The sequence below is a fragment of the Cnephaeus nilssonii genome (assembly GCF_951640355.1).
Source record: "Cnephaeus nilssonii genome assembly, chromosome: 4".
Lineage (NCBI taxonomy): Eukaryota > Metazoa > Chordata > Mammalia > Chiroptera > Vespertilionidae > Cnephaeus > Cnephaeus nilssonii.
Genome location: NC_137075.1, coordinates 102,218,444 through 102,233,768, shown reverse-complemented (window position 1 = coordinate 102,233,768; position 15,325 = coordinate 102,218,444). Strand labels below are relative to the sequence as shown.

Here is a 15,325-nt window from a genome sequence, read left to right as displayed (position 1 = left end):
TTTTCTGTCCCACACTTGCCTGCTAAGCAGACCTCCATCAGCTGATCTTTTCATCCCACTGGACCTGGCAAATAAACAGGTTAAATTGTTATTTAACAAATTCAAGTTAAAACACATTAGAAATATTGTAGACTGAATCCTAGGAAAGTCCAGGACACGAGTATCAAAAGGGGAATGCAGCGTAAAGCCTTAAAATGTATTCTTTCTGGTACCGTTTCAGAATATTCCGCCAGCCTCAAGGCCACTTGCTTCTGATTGGGGTCAGTGGAGCGGGAAAAACCACCCTGTCCCGATTCGTGGCCTGGATGAACGGGTTGAGTGTGTACCAGATCAAGGTGGGTCTCCGTAGGCTCTTCATCCAGCAGGGGTCTGGTTCCTGCACGGAGCTCCCGGGTGAGAGGGCCTAACCTGCCGCTGCCCCCGCAGGTCCACAGGAAGTACACGGGGGAAGACTTTGACGAAGACCTTCGGACAGTGCTGAGACGTTCTGGCTGCAAAAATGAAAAGATAGCATTTATAATGGACGAATCCAACGTGTTGGATTCTGGATTCCTGGAGCGAATGAATACGCTTCTGGCCAATGGAGAGGTGAGGCAGTGACCTGTCGCACTGGTGGCTGTTCCGTGGTCGCATCACCAGGACCAGTCGGGCATGGTGCTGTTTATCTCCTAGGTCCCTGGTCTGTTCGAAGGCGATGAGTACGCCACCTTGATGACCCAGTGCAAAGAGGGGGCCCAGAAGGAGGGCCTGATGCTGGACTCGCACGAGGAGCTGTACAAGTGGTTCACCAGCCAGGTCATCCGCAACCTCCATGTCGTCTTCACCATGAACCCGTCCTCAGAGGGACTCAAGGACCGCGCGGCCACGTCCCCGGCTCTCTTCAACAGGTACACGGTCTGCGCTCAGCTCTGGGTCAGCACATGGGTTTCCCTCCAGGGGCAAACCCTGCCTTGGCCGCTGTCTGAGACTCGGGCATTTCCGCAGGTGTGTATTGAACTGGTTTGGGGACTGGTCCACGGAAGCGCTCTATCAAGTTGGCAAAGAATTCACCAGCAAGATGGACCTGGAGAAGCCGAATTACATTGTGCCCGACTACATGCCGGTCGTGTATGACAAACTGCCGCAGCCACCGTCACACCGCGAGGCCATCGTGAACAGCTGCGTGTTTGTCCACCAGACGCTTCACCAGGTGGGTCACAGAGCGGGGCCCTACGGCACGTCACGGTTGCCCCTGCGCTGTCACCTGCAACAGAGATACCCTGCTCGTCTGCTTCCTGACCTCTGTCAACATCTCCTTGTCACCGCCCTTTCCCGCCCCCGATTCTACCCAAAGTGTTCCCTCCTGTGCTCACTGACGCCCTGTGTCCGGGGCTGAGCCCTCCTCGCCCAGGGATCTGCATGCTGTTTCTGTAAAGGGCCAGACGGGTCTCTGGCTCTGCCCTTGTAGCACAGAAGCCCCGCAGTTCCCGTGTGGACGATGGGCGTGCTGTGCCGCCCCGCTTCCTGCGCAGGAACGTGCGGTGGCAGGGCTTGCCTGGGCCTGGCTGCTGACGTTGCTCCTGACTCTGGTAGAAGCGTCCAGTCCGCTTGCACCTGAAAAGCCTGTAACAACTACTCTGAGCTTGTGGGGGTTCTGGTGGCCACTGCCCTGCCCTCCACACCCCCATCACACCTGTGGGCACCTCCGTGGCTTCCAGAATGCCGTCCAGCCCTGGCTTCCTGCTGGCCGCAGGTCCCGCCGCTGTGCGTCACACATCCCCCTCTGGCAGAGGGGCAGCGTGGTGACAGGGAGCCTGGGCTGCCTTGCCCAGGGCTGGCTCGTGGTGGTGCCCACAGAAAGCAAGCATGGGCGGCAGAGGCGGCATAACGAGCCGTAGCAATCCCGTTGGTAGTTCCATAGCGACTACACCGCCATGGCCCGCCCCAGGAAGCACGTCTGAGGTTGTCAGAATCCCCTTCCTGTCTTAGAGGAACTGGAGGAGGAAGCTTAGGTTTCAAGACCTCGCAGGAGGCTGAGCCAAGGCCCCAGCTCAAGTGTTGTGGCCCCTGAGGGCTAGGCACGTGCCACGTGTCACACTATAGCCAACGGGAAGAACAGGAGGAGCCTTGGAGGCTAAATCGCAGAGAACGCCCTGAAGAGTGAAAGGTTTAACTTTATTTTGAAAAGGCTAATGCTCGGCTCGCCAAGCGGGGTGGCAGGACGATGGCCATCACGCCTCGCCACTACCTGGACTTCATCAACCACTACGCCAACCTGTTCAACGAGAAGCGGAGCGAGCTGGAGGAGCAGCAGATGCACTTGAACGTCGGGCTCAGGAAGATCAAGGAGACTGTCGACCAGGTACTCGCCGCACCGCCATGCTCCACGGGGCACAGCAGTGAGGGCCTCCAAGTAGTTACCCACGGTTCTCCCGCTGGCGTGGATCTGTGTTTCAGGTAGAAGAGCTGCGTCGTGACTTGAGGATAAAGAGCCAAGAGCTGGAGGTGAAGAATGCAGCGGCCAATGACAAGCTGAAGAAGATGGTGAAGGACCAGCAAGAGGCCGAAAAGAAAAAGGTGAGTTTTATTTCAGGATCTGCAGCCCTCGTGAGCCGGCGTTTCAGTCTCCGAGGAGGGTGGGAACTGCGACTGAGGTGGCTTTCGGGGTTTAACAGGTTAAGCGGTGGTGGTGCTTGGGGCAGGGTGAGGAGTGCGGCTCTAGGAGCCACTCGGCAGGTTACCCATCCGTAGTCCAGCGCTGAGCCGGCCTTCCCTTCCAGGTCATGAGCCAGGAAATCCAGGAGCAGCTGCACAAGCAGCAGGAGGTCATCGCAGACAAGCAGATGAGCGTCAAGGAGGACCTGGACAAGGTGGAACCCGCCGTCATCGAGGCCCAGAACGGTACGGGCGGCCTTCGGCCCTCACAGCAGCGCTCCGTGCAGCGAGGCTGCTTCCGCCTTAGCAAGGCCCTTCTCATGAGACAACTGACGAAACAAGCTTCATGCTGATACACTTCCTAACAACCTGGGGATTGCTTAAATAGGCCCTTTGTAATTCTGGAAATACTCTCAGTGTGCAGTGTTGCCCTCTTGTGGTCATGTCTGACAGTGCTCTGGTCATGGCCGGTGGCTGCTGATTTAAGTGGTGACCACAGTGCTTCCCGTTCCTTCCACCGTGGCTCGCGCCCTGTGAACGGCGGCTGCAGGGGGCAGACCTGCTTTGTTGGCAGTCTACACAGTAATTAGTGGACTCACCCTGTGCCCCTGCCTGCTCGCTAACATTGAACTCCGTTCCAGTAACTCATATGTTGTCTCCACATCACACAAGATAAACAGGCACCATCCAAACTGTACATTTTTACTCACAGTTTGACGTAGGCGAGAATTTAATTTAGTTATCTGCTGAGTAATCGCTTAAAAAGTGTTTTAAATCAAGTTTAGGCTGGAAAACTGCCTTTCAGCGTGTGGACGGCACTGACCATTTCTGAGGCCTGTTGGGTCCATGTCCTCACGCAGCCAGTCAGACAGCTTCTAGACTGGCCGGTCGAAAGCCTCTTTGTTTAAACTGTATGAAATGCACAGTTACGTTACGTTTAAAAACATTTTTAAAATAGTTCCAATCCTTCGTGAGGCAGTTTTAAAGGTGAGAGCCTGCTTTTCATACAGCGTTGCAGCTTGTGCTAGTTCAGTAAGCTCTCCAGGACTGTTTAAAAGACCGGCTGCTGAAGCTGTTCTGGGGTTTAAGGACAGAAACTCGGCTGTTCCTGAGCAGTTGTCCTGCTGTGATTGGAGTCCAAGTGTCTGGCTGTGGTTTGCTCCCTTCTCACTGTCATGCTGTCTCTCCCCCCAACCTCTTCCGCCTCCACCGCGCTCAGCCGTGAAGTCGATCAAGAAGCAGCACCTGGTGGAGGTGCGGTCCATGGCCAACCCCCCTGCCGCCGTGAAGCTGGCGCTCGAGTCCATCTGTCTGCTGCTGGGCGAGAGCACCACGGACTGGAAGCAGATCCGCTCCATCATCATGCGGGAGAACTTCATCCCCACCATCGTCAACTTCTCTGCCGAGGAGATCAGGTGAGCGGTGCGGGCCCGAGGGAACTGCGGGTGTCGAGGTGGTGGCTGTCTCTGGCGTAAGTTGTGTTAGTCACAGAGCTGCCTTTCCAGGCCACTCCCACCCACAGGAGTCAGGTTTTCCCCACGTTTCTGCTGGGTTTTCTGGTTCCTTCACCCCTGCGAGCCAAGCCCGGCTGCAGAGCTGGCCCCAGCCTGTCTCCTGTCAGGGAGGCGAGAGGCCGAAGGTCCGAGTCCTCAGCAGCAGCGTCCACTGTCACCTAGAATGAGGGTCGGAGTGGCTCATCCTCCGTGTCACTGGGCAGCAGATGGGAACTGGCCATTGCATTTGGATTTCCTAAGAGCTCTGCTTCACTTTGCCTGGCACGTCCTTAGCAACACACCTCTCTGTTGCAGTGACGCCATAAGGGAGAAGATGAAGAAGAACTACATGTCCAACCCGAGCTACAACTATGAAATTGTGAACCGGGCTTCCCTGGCCTGCGGGCCGATGGTGAAGTGGGCCATCGCACAGGTAAGGAGCCCAGGAGCCCAGGAGCTCCCGTGCGCGGTGACCTCCTGTGCCGTTGCTTGTAAATAAGCGTTCCGTCCGCCCTCCTCAGCTCAACTACGCAGACATGCTGAAGCGCGTGGAGCCTCTGCGCAACGAGCTGCAGAAGCTGGAGGACGACGCCAAGGACAACCAGCAGAAGGCCAACGAGGTGGAGCAGATGATCCGGGACCTGGAGGCCAGCATCGCCCGCTACAAGGAGGAGTACGCGGTGCTCATCTCCGAGGCCCAGGCCATCAAAGCAGACCTGGCCGCCGTGGAGGCGAAAGTAAGTCCTCGGGGACCCGCGCCCTCTGCCCACACCCGGATTCTGCCTCTTGGTGTTAACATGCGGGGCTTGCTGGCCTCACTTGGCAGAGGCAGTCAGCACCATGAGCACGTGCTGCACGCACCGCCTTTGTCTCAGCCAGTTAGCTCTGTCGTGGCTGAGAGGATGCTGGGGGCGCTGAGTGGCATGTAGGTGGATGCCCCTGGGCGGGCTGAAGCCAGTGCACCCCCCCCCCCCCCCCCCCCGCAGCTCCCAACCTGTTTGTTCTCCAGTCACCGAGGGCCTCCTTGTCAGGGCCTCCCGTCCACTGTGTCCCCGTCATTGCTCACACCCGCCTCCGAGTCCTCGGAATACTCTCATCTCTGCCCCGCATCTTCCCTGCAGGCCAGCCCTTCTCAGCTGTCCCTTCACCTTCCTTCTTCCTGCCCGTCTCTGCTCACGCGGGCTGATACGCCCGTCCCTTCGGGCTGTGACCTGGAGCCTGTTTGCATTTCCAGCCTGCCCCCAAGCCTGCAGTGTGGGGAAGGCGTGCACTTCCCGTGTAGACCCTGCTGCTTGTCCTCTAGGTGAACCGGAGCACTGCCCTCCTCAAGAGTCTGTCTGCGGAACGCGAACGCTGGGAAAAAACAAGCGAAACCTTCAAAAACCAGATGTCGACCATCGCTGGGGACTGTCTCCTGTCGGCGGCGTTCATTGCTTACGCGGGTTACTTCGACCAGCAGATGCGGCAGAACCTGTTCACCACGTGGTCCCATCACCTGCAGCAGGCCAATATCCAGGTACAGTCCCGGGAGCTTCCGGGGAGGGGGCGAGCCTAACCGGGTCCAGGAAACTGGCCCCGCCCAGCAGCGTGCAGGCGAGGAGCCCTAACCGCCCCGCCCCTCAGTTCCGCACAGACATCGCCAGGACGGAGTACCTCTCCAATGCTGATGAGCGCCTGCGCTGGCAGGCCAGCTCCTTACCTGCCGACGACCTGTGCACAGAAAACGCCATCATGCTCAAACGCTTCAACAGGTATGCCGGTTGCCAGGCATGTGCAGACCCCATTTCCAACACGCCTCCGTGGGCAGGGTGGACGGGACGTTGGCCGTGGGCAGGCAGTGCTGACCGGGTCTGTGCTCACCTCCGATGGAGGGGGCATGTCCTTCTGTTCGGTCTCAGCGTCTGAATCCTCTACAGCGACCGTTTCTGTCTAACCTTTTGAAACTGAATGGCCGAGTTGTGTGTCGGGGTGGACATTAAACAGACCAGACCCTCTTGAAATGTTAGAACTAAAAATACTCAGCTTGAAGTAGTGTTACAGGGGAAATTGCTGCCGGAGTGAGACATGGACCGACTCCACGAAGGAGGGCTAGACACTGCCGGTCACAGGGTCCTCGGGACGGACCGTGATGGCACCCAGCTCGGGCTCGGCCCTCTGCAGCAGCGCTCACACCCAGTGTCCCTGCTGTTTTCTTTGGGGATTTTTAAAGTCGATTTTTAGTGAGAGAGAGAAGCATCAATGTGAGAGCGCTAAACATCTATCGAGTCTGTAACCCGGACATGTACCCTAACCGGGAATCAAACTGGCAACCTTTTGTGGTACCGGACTCTGCCCAACCAAGCCACGCCGGCCCGGGTTACCACCTCATCCTCAGGTTTATTTTTAACCTCACCCGAGCGTGTCGGAGCCTGGGAGCCCTTGGTGTGCCACTGTTCCAGGGACACAGACGTGGGACTGCCAGTGTTGGAGTTCGGGAGCAAACCCTCAGGTCCCAAAGCAGATGAGCAGCTCGCCTGTGGTGCTGGCGAGAGTGTTGCTCCGTCGGTGGTGTGTGGAGCTGGATCCGTCTCATGGAAAGCACGCACACTTCTGGGCGCTGATTCGATAGCTGGCACGTGGGGCCAGAGTGCACCAGGTGCCCTCGTTAGGCCCGTGCACGGGGAAGCCGGGGGTCCTTGCCAGCCCGCTGTCCACACAGAGCCGTGCACGCACCAAGAGGGCTCGGCAGACGGAGTGAGGCCAGGTGCTGAGCAGGGGGGTGCGCTCCCCCTCGGACACACACGTGTCTATAAACGCCTCAGCCTTCTCCACACAGACCGACCAGAAACGGGGGGCCACGGCGGATTCTTCTCACTTTTTGTAGTTTCTGAGCTTTAGAGAAGCATGTGTGTATATATTACGTTTTAAACTTTGTCTTAATTGGCTGTGTGACCCTGAACAGATTTTAGCCTCTTGGTTCCTCATTTATAAAAACTGGTGTGAGAACATGCCTGGTGGGATTATTGCTGACAGGTGCAGCCGTAGCACTGATGTTCCTACCCACAAAGGGCTGTGACTCGTACACGGAACAGGCATTCTGCCGTGTGCTCTGCTGAGAGAGGGGTTTCACTGCAGCCCTGCTCAGCATCTCTGTTCGGTCACGATTGTCATTAGTATTTGCAAGCCACACCTGAGCGGCAGTAGCCTCTCCACCTGCCTTGTCCGGCTCGGCCCCCCGCCCCCCATGTTCTTGTCCTTCCTGTTGCCTTCCCTGACCGGCTCCTCTGCCTCGTCCTCAGGTACCCGCTGATCATCGACCCCTCGGGACAGGCCACGGAGTTCATCATGAACGAGTACAAGGACCGCAAGATCACGCGGACCAGCTTCCTGGACGACGCCTTCAGGAAGAACCTGGAGAGCGCGCTGCGGTTCGGGAACCCGCTGCTGGTCCAGGTCTGTGCGCCTCTGAGCTCCTCACATCCTGCTTCCGAGAGTCAAGTCCTTTCAGGGCGACGCTTAGTTGTTTCAAACACAGGAAGTCCATGAGAGATACACCTGACTGACGTGGTACAAAGGGGCAGATTGTGAGCTTTGTGAGCCTGCCTGTAGCAGAGCAGGGAAAGCTCAGAGGTTGTTCTGTCAGAAAACAAACCCAACAAAAGCAGTGCTCGCACGGAGATTCCACTTAGCTGGACCCGTCCCCTGGCAGTGACGAGGTGCCCAGCAGTCGTGGGCACGTCTGGCTAATGTGACTAAGGGACGGGGTGTTTTTTAAAGCAGCCACTGTGGCTCTGGCTGCTGTATTGCCAGCGCTGGTCTGAACAGCTGGTGCGCTGGGAAGGTGTGCTTACCCAGAGCAGGACGTCTGTCGGTGCACCCTTACCTGGGTGCACACAGTACTCACCCCGCCAACGGCACGTGTGTCTGCAGGACGTGGAAAGCTACGACCCCGTGTTGAATCCAGTGCTGAACCGCGAGGTGCGGCGCACGGGAGGGAGAGTGCTCATCACCCTCGGGGACCAGGACATTGACCTGTCCCCCTCCTTCGTCATCTTCCTGTCCACCCGCGATCCAACCGTAAGGAGCGAGGCCCGTCCCGTAGGAAAATGGCTTGTTGGGGTCGAGGCTGACGCACCCAAGCAGATGGTCCCGTTACCCCTTCCGGCAGGTGGAGTTCCCGCCAGACCTCTGCTCCCGGGTCACCTTCGTCAACTTCACCGTCACCCGCAGCAGTTTACAGAGCCAGTGTCTCAATGAGGTGCTCAAAGCAGAGAGACCGGACGTGGACGAGAAACGCTCCGACCTTCTTAAGCTCCAAGGTACGTTTCTGGGTGGGGCCGGAGGCCGGGCTTCGAGGGGCCGATGTTTGGGCGTGCGCCGGGCTCGCAGAGCGCATCCCTTAGCAAGGAGCGCTGCCGCAGACCCCCGTGTCGGTGGTTCCAGGGGAGTTCCAGCTCCGCCTGCGGCAGCTGGAGAAGTCCCTGCTGCAGGCGCTCAACGAGGTGAAGGGGCGCATCCTGGACGACGACACCATCATCACGACGCTGGAGAACCTTAAGCGGGAGGCCGCCGAGGTGACGCGCAAGGTCGAGGAGACCGACATCGTGATGCAGGAGGTGGAGACGGTGTCCCAGCAGTACCTGCCGCTGTCCACCGCCTGCAGCAGCATCTACTTCACCATGGAGTCCCTGAAGCAGGTGACCACGCGGCAGGCAGGGGCCTCGGCCGGGCGAGGGCACGCGGTGCCGCGTGGGTGCTAACAGCCGCGTCCCCTCCTCGGCAGATACACTTCCTGTACCAGTACTCGCTGCAGTTCTTCCTGGACATCTACCACAACGTCCTGTATGAGAACCCCAACCTGAAGGGCATCACGGACCACACGCAGCGCCTCTCCATCATCACCAAGGACCTCTTCCAGGTGCGGCCGCTGGCTCTCGGGCAGGGTGGGGCGGGGCGGGCAGAGGGGGCTCCTCAGAGCAGCAGCATTTCCCCTTTGGCCCCCAGGTGGCGTTCAACCGGGTGGCCAGGGGCATGCTGCACCAGGACCACATCACCTTCGCCATGCTGCTGGCCAGGATCAAGCTGAAGGGCACCCTCGGGTAAGGGCGGCGCCGGCCCACTCCATCCCGGGCGGCAGGTTTTGGTCGCCTGCGGGCACTGTCCTGTCAGTCATGGCGGCTGTCGTCGTGACAGTGGAGTCTAAGACACCCACTGGCCCACCACCCTTTGCAGGGAGCCCACCTACGATGCGGAGTTCCAGCACTTCCTGAGAGGGAAGGAGATCGTGCTGACGGCCGGCTCCACGCCCACCATCCAGGGCCTGACTGTGGAGCAGGCGGAAGCCGTTGTGAGGCTGAGCTGCCTCCCTGCGTTCAGAGACCTGATCGCCAAGGTTCAGGCCGACGAGGTGGGTGCTGACGTTCCCTCCCCGGGAGACGCATTAGGAGGGTGTGTGTCGTGCAAACCAGAGCCTCCTGCTTGTGCGCCTGTGTCACACGTCTGGTCCAGGGCCACCCTGTGCCCACGAACATGGCTCTGCTCGCGTGACGCTGCCACTGTTGTCTCCACAGCAATTTGGCATCTGGCTGGACAGCAGCTCCCCCGAGCAGACGGTGCCCTACCTCTGGAGCGAAGAGAGCCCCGCAAGTGAGCCCCGCCAGGCCCGGCACGCCCCCTGGGCTTCGCAGCCCCTGGTTCCCGAAGGCAGTGTGTCTGTCTGAAGCTTTAGGAGTCGGCTTAGCAGAGGGAGAGCAAACCCTTGCTCATGCCTGTCCCCTCTCATGCTTCAAGACCCAACAAGAAATGATAGGAAGGCCTGGCGAGCACAGAGGGGACATGGACTGTTACTCAGTGTGTGGCCAGCCAGGCTCCTAGCGGTGGGGATGAGCACTGGCCGCAGGCCACGGGGAGGGCTGGTGATGACTGTGACTGCCCTGTTCTGTAGACAGGATTCAGGGTCCTATCTACCCAGTGATCGGGTACAGTGGGTCATTTAAAATCCTAAGTGTATCCAGGGGCTCACTGAGGACCCAGGACGGGGCGGTTCTCCCGGGCAGAGGACCAGAGGCAGTGTGCTGACTTCCGAGAGGCCGAGTGTTTGCTGATTAGAGACTCCTCCCGAGAAAGTCCCGGCGGGGCGTCAGCTCAGTCAGTGCTGTCACCAACCCCAGCCCTTCACCTGGCCTCGTTTCAGCGCCCATCGGGCAAGCCATCCACCGCCTGCTCCTGATCCAGGCTTTCCGCCCCGACCGCCTGCTGGCCATGGCCCACGTGTTTGTCTCCACGAACCTCGGCGAGTCCTTCATGTCCATCATGGAGCAGCCGCTCGACCTGACGCACATCGTGGACACGGAGGTGGGCCTCGGCGCAGGGCTCTCCTCGCTCCGCACGGGGCCACGCTGTCCGCTGGACGCCGAGCTGAATCCCTACTTCATCTGCAGGTGAAGCCGAACACGCCTGTCCTCATGTGCTCCGTGCCTGGTTATGATGCCAGCGGGCACGTGGAAGACCTGGCGGCCGAGCAGAACACGCAGATCACGTCCATCGCGATCGGTAATGGGGAGAGGGAGGGTGCGGGTGCCTGATCACGTTCTGGGCGGAAGCCCCACAGAGCTCCCGCCTGCGACCTGGTGCTGACTCAGCTTCTGGCCCCAGGCTCAGCAGAAGGCTTCAACCAAGCAGACAAGGCGATCAACACGGCGGTGAAGTCGGGCAGGTAGGCCTGCTGTGCTTGTTCAGGACCCGGGCTCCCAGGGGCTGACGGGAGACTGAGGTGGCGGCTCTCGCTCTGCCTGCAGGTGGGTGATGCTGAAGAATGTGCACCTGGCCCCGGGGTGGCTGATGCAGCTGGAGAAGAAGCTGCACTCCCTGCAGCCGCACGCCTGCTTCCGGCTCTTCCTCACCATGGAGATCAACCCCAAGGTGGGCGCGGGGTGAGACGCTGGTGGACGTCTCTGCCCAGGTGGGGTGTGGGTGCCTGAGCCACAGCGCCCAGCACACCAGAGCGGTGACAGGCCCGTCTTCCCAGGTGCCCGTGAACCTGCTCCGAGCTGGCCGCATCTTCGTGTTTGAGCCGCCCCCGGGGGTGAAAGCCAACATGCTGAGGACCTTCAGCAGCATCCCCGTCTCGCGGATATGCAAGGTGAGGCCGCATCGTCCGTCTCAGCCAAAGGCAGGCCCGTCGCCGAATTCAGGCGCAGCCTCCATGCTCCCACAAACACCAGAGGGCCCGTCATGCAGGTGGTTTCCTAACTGCAGGCAAAAGGTTGGAAGGTCCATGCACTCAGGGTCTGGGCAGGGCTGTGACGCCCACAGTAAAGTTCTGGAACCCAGATTTGTATCCCAGACGTTGGGGAATCCATTGCTCCCGTCATGGGCGCCCCGAGGGTGTGGGCAGGAGGAGGGCATTCTTAATGCTGCAGTTGACCCTGGAACAATGTGACCTCTGCAATCAAAAGCCCACGTGTAACCTTTGACTCCCCAAAAACCTTTGCAGTCAGGGGCTGTGGGTTGGTTCCAGGGTTCCGGTGGATACCAAATTCCATGCTACTCCAGTCCCCTGTGTATACGGCGCAGAACAATGCATGTAATCAGCCCAACAATAGGAAGAGCTGTCTATTTATTGAAAACAAGTGCAGTCCAAACCCACGTAGTTGGAGGCCAGCTGTGTTGTGTGTGTGCCAGTGCGCACCTTTCGGACACTGGGAGAGAGAGCATCGTCTTCCGCGTCACTTTTGTTGGCTGAGTCGCCTATCTCAGCAGTGTCACTGACCACACCTCACGTTGGTGTTAACTTGCACGTAGTAAGCCCTGCAGCTCACGGTGGTTCGGGGTTCGGATGTGGGAAGCTCTTTTCAAAGCCTCGATTCCCACGAGGATCGGCACTCCTTTCCTAGACCGAAAGGGGCTGCTCTCTGGTGACCTGTCCCTGGTAACTTTCCTCCCGTAGTCTCCCAACGAGCGTGCTCGCTTGTACTTCCTGCTGGCCTGGTTCCACGCCATCATCCAGGAACGCTTACGATACGCTCCCCTGGGCTGGTCAAAGAAGTACGAGTTTGGGGAGTCTGACCTGCGGTCGGCCTGCGACACCGTGGACACGTGGCTGGACGACACGGCAAAGGCAAGTGTGGGCTGTGCCTTGTCGGAGGGAGGGGAAGCCTAGAAACACGGTGGGCCGCGCCGACGACCTGTTAGGTGTGAGTGTGAGGAAGGACCCTGGAGACGGGGACCCAGGGCGCGCCCCCACCCCCTACTGACCAGCCTTTGCTCGCCCAGGGGCGGCAGAACATCTCGCCGGACAAGATCCCCTGGTCCGCGCTGAAGACCTTGATGGCCCAGTCCATCTACGGCGGGCGCGTGGACAACGAGTTTGACCAGCGTCTGCTCAACACCTTCCTGGAGCGCCTGTTCACCACGAAGAGTTTCGACAGCGAGTTCAAGCTGGCCTGCAAGGTCGACGGGCACAAGGACATCCAAATGCCGGATGGCATCAGGTACGGCCGCTCCCTGCCCGCATGGTCGGGGCACCAGGCAGTTCCCCGTCACGCGTGACGGCGTTCCCTGTGCTGGCTTTCCAGGCGAGAGGAGTTCGTGCAGTGGGTGGAGCTGCTCCCCGACACCCAGACGCCCTCCTGGCTGGGCCTGCCCAACAACGCCGAGAGAGTCCTCCTCACCACCCAGGGTGAGTGCCCGGCCTCCTCAGGCGCCCACCCCTGCTCCCGGGGGCAGCGACTGCACCCCGCAGGGTCCTGCAGCTCAGGCTGGGCCGGGCAGGCTGTGTCTGTGCGAGTGAGGGGGTCATTCCACACTCAGAAGTCATTTCACCTTGTCGTCTGAGAGTTGGCAAGTACCTGGTATCAAGTGGTTTAAAAACATCATCAGTCTCTTATTGGAATGTTTTTTAGAACTTTTCCTTTTAACTTGCCAGATGTTTTTCCCAATAAGCATCTGATCCAGTGGTTCTCCAAGTGTGGTCCCCAGACCAGCATGCGCCTCCCCTGCACATTCTTAGAAAGGCAGGGTCTCAGGCCCACCCCACACCTCCGGACTCAGAACTGGCTGCTGGGGGGCCAGCCATCTGTTTTGGGGAGGGGAGTTGGTTTTTAATTAATTTTTAGAGAAAGAAACATCAATGTGAGAGTGCAACATGGACGGGCTGCCTCCTGCACGCCCTGTGGGTAACTCACTCTGGCCTCACATTGAAGTCCTTTCTTCTCTGCTCTCCATGTTGCCTCGCTGCCCCCTCCGCTGCTGGGACGGTGGCCCAGGCGTGGACATGATCAGCAAGATGCTGAAGATGCAGATGCTGGAGGACGAGGACGACCTGGCCTACGCGGAGACCGAGAAGAAGGCGCGGGCGGACTCCACGTCCGACGGGCGCCCCGCCTGGATGAGGACGCTGCACACCACCGCCTCCAACTGGCTGCACCTCATCCCCCAGACGCTGAGCCATCTCAAGCGGACAGTGGACAACATCAAGGTGGCCGGCGGGAGGGGCGAGGCCACCCGAGTCCAGGGGCTTGAGATGCTCTTAGCCGGGTGGCCGGCGGGAGGGGCGAGGCCACCCAAGCCCAGGGGCTCAAGATGCTCTTAGCCGGGTGGCCGGCGGGAGGGGCGAGGCCACCCGAGTCCAGGGGCTCGAGATGCTCTTAGCCGGGTGGGAGACTGTGCTCAGTGCTGTCTCAGAGGCTCTCGCCCAAGCCAGACAGGAGGGCTGCCCTCACTGAACTGCGAGTCCCGAAGGCTGTCCATCCCCCAGGAGCTGGGTCTGGGCTGCTGCCTGTCAGTAGGACCGTCAGGTCCAACCAGCGTCATGGAGGTCGGGCCCAGATGGTGCTCAGGCAGCCGTGGGCACCTGCACGGTACTGTGGTCCTGGGCTGGTTATCGGGGAGGGTCCTCTTCTAAACCCGCTTCCCTCCTCTCTGCCTTCGGTGCGAACAACCTTAGGACCCCCTGTTCCGGTTCTTCGAGAGAGAAGTGAAGATGGGCGCCAAGTTGCTGCAGGATGTCCGCCAGGATCTCGCTGACGTCGTCCAAGTGTGCGAAGGGAAGAAGAAGCAGACCAACTACCTGCGCACGCTTATCAACGAGCTGGTGAAAGGTGTGCTCGGGAGCTGGGCGGCGGGCCTGTGCTCAGGGCAGGTCCCCCAGGTCTCGAACCACAGCCTCTGCGCCGGCTTCTCCTCCGGCCGCTGGGCCCCTCACTTGAGCAGCTTTAGGGAGGCAGGCCAAAGGCATTTGCTTTCCTTTTATGCTGGTCCGTCGAACATTAACTAAAAGCTTTATGCAACTTCTGCAGTATATCGGGGTGGGGGCAGGACAGGAAAAGTGGGGGTGCCGTGGGCTAGAGGCTGCAACCCCAAGAGCCCGAATCACCAGAGGCCCTCCAGGCAGAGCTGTGGGTTAGAGGCTGTGGCTGTGGCGTCGGGTCCTCCAGACACGCACCCTCGGGGGCACTGATTGCTGTCGATCAGGCAGAGCCCTGGCCAGGGCGCATGCGGTGCCGCTGGGGACGGGGGTGGAGTTGCGCCTCTGTGGACACACTCGGGGACCCACGTGAGTGCCAGCAGGTTGGCCCAGTCTGTGCTGGGGGATTGTGGGAACTGATGCCGGCAGCCTGGGTCTCCTTGCAGGGATCTTGCCGCGCAGCTGGTCCCACTACACGGTACCTGCGGGCATGACCGTCATCCAGTGGGTGTCCGACTTCAGCGAGAGGATCAAACAGCTGCAGAACATTTCTCTGGCGGCGGCGTCTGGCGGCGCCAAGGAGCTGAAGGTGGTGACGGCGCTCCTGAGAGGCTGGGGGAGGGGTGGCAGCCGCGGGTGGGGGGCAGAGGGGGCCCAGCTGTGACCCGGGAGGACGCGTGGGGCGTGCTCCTTACCGGGGCTGCTTCTCCCCACAGAACATCCACGTGTGTCTGGGCGGCCTGTTTGTGCCCGAGGCGTACATCACCGCCACCCGGCAGTACGTGGCCCAGGCCAACAGCTGGTCCCTGGAGGAGCTCTGCCTGGAGGTCAACGTCACCACTTCGCAGAACACCACCCTGGACGCCTTCAGCTTTGGGGTCACGGGTGAGTTGAGGGTCCCGCGCACAGAAACTGGGCATGTGTCGCTCCCAAAGTGTTGAAGGTGGTCAGAGGGCAGGAGCTTGAGCTGGGCCGTGGTTAGCCGCGAGCACCCCGCCGTGGATTCTCGGGCTCTTCCCACTCTTCACGGGCC

The 15,325-nt window shown here is 59.9% G+C and overlaps 1 protein-coding gene across 1 annotated transcript in view; it reads left to right on the top strand.

Annotated features, from left to right (window-relative positions):
* Positions 1-15,325, top strand: part of DYNC1H1 (dynein cytoplasmic 1 heavy chain 1) — a 72,261-nt gene that overhangs the window by 56,294 nt on the left and 642 nt on the right. Inside the window, exons 45-76 of the mRNA XM_079768656.1 lie at positions 221-335; positions 427-588; positions 673-887; positions 985-1,189; positions 2,168-2,341; positions 2,437-2,556; positions 2,760-2,880; positions 3,854-4,049; positions 4,443-4,560; positions 4,649-4,864; positions 5,431-5,643; positions 5,751-5,878; positions 7,406-7,559; positions 8,037-8,183; positions 8,275-8,425; positions 8,550-8,803; positions 8,890-9,024; positions 9,111-9,205; positions 9,339-9,513; positions 9,677-9,752; positions 10,300-10,460; positions 10,547-10,658; positions 10,761-10,821; positions 10,904-11,027; positions 11,134-11,247; positions 12,055-12,225; positions 12,381-12,598; positions 12,683-12,786; positions 13,373-13,584; positions 14,053-14,206; positions 14,739-14,881; positions 15,009-15,177. Coding sequence (XP_079624782.1) covers positions 221-335; positions 427-588; positions 673-887; positions 985-1,189; positions 2,168-2,341; positions 2,437-2,556; positions 2,760-2,880; positions 3,854-4,049; positions 4,443-4,560; positions 4,649-4,864; positions 5,431-5,643; positions 5,751-5,878; positions 7,406-7,559; positions 8,037-8,183; positions 8,275-8,425; positions 8,550-8,803; positions 8,890-9,024; positions 9,111-9,205; positions 9,339-9,513; positions 9,677-9,752; positions 10,300-10,460; positions 10,547-10,658; positions 10,761-10,821; positions 10,904-11,027; positions 11,134-11,247; positions 12,055-12,225; positions 12,381-12,598; positions 12,683-12,786; positions 13,373-13,584; positions 14,053-14,206; positions 14,739-14,881; positions 15,009-15,177 — 4,913 coding nt within the window. The remainder of the gene's footprint in view (positions 1-220; positions 336-426; positions 589-672; positions 888-984; positions 1,190-2,167; positions 2,342-2,436; positions 2,557-2,759; positions 2,881-3,853; positions 4,050-4,442; positions 4,561-4,648; positions 4,865-5,430; positions 5,644-5,750; positions 5,879-7,405; positions 7,560-8,036; positions 8,184-8,274; positions 8,426-8,549; positions 8,804-8,889; positions 9,025-9,110; positions 9,206-9,338; positions 9,514-9,676; positions 9,753-10,299; positions 10,461-10,546; positions 10,659-10,760; positions 10,822-10,903; positions 11,028-11,133; positions 11,248-12,054; positions 12,226-12,380; positions 12,599-12,682; positions 12,787-13,372; positions 13,585-14,052; positions 14,207-14,738; positions 14,882-15,008; positions 15,178-15,325) is intronic.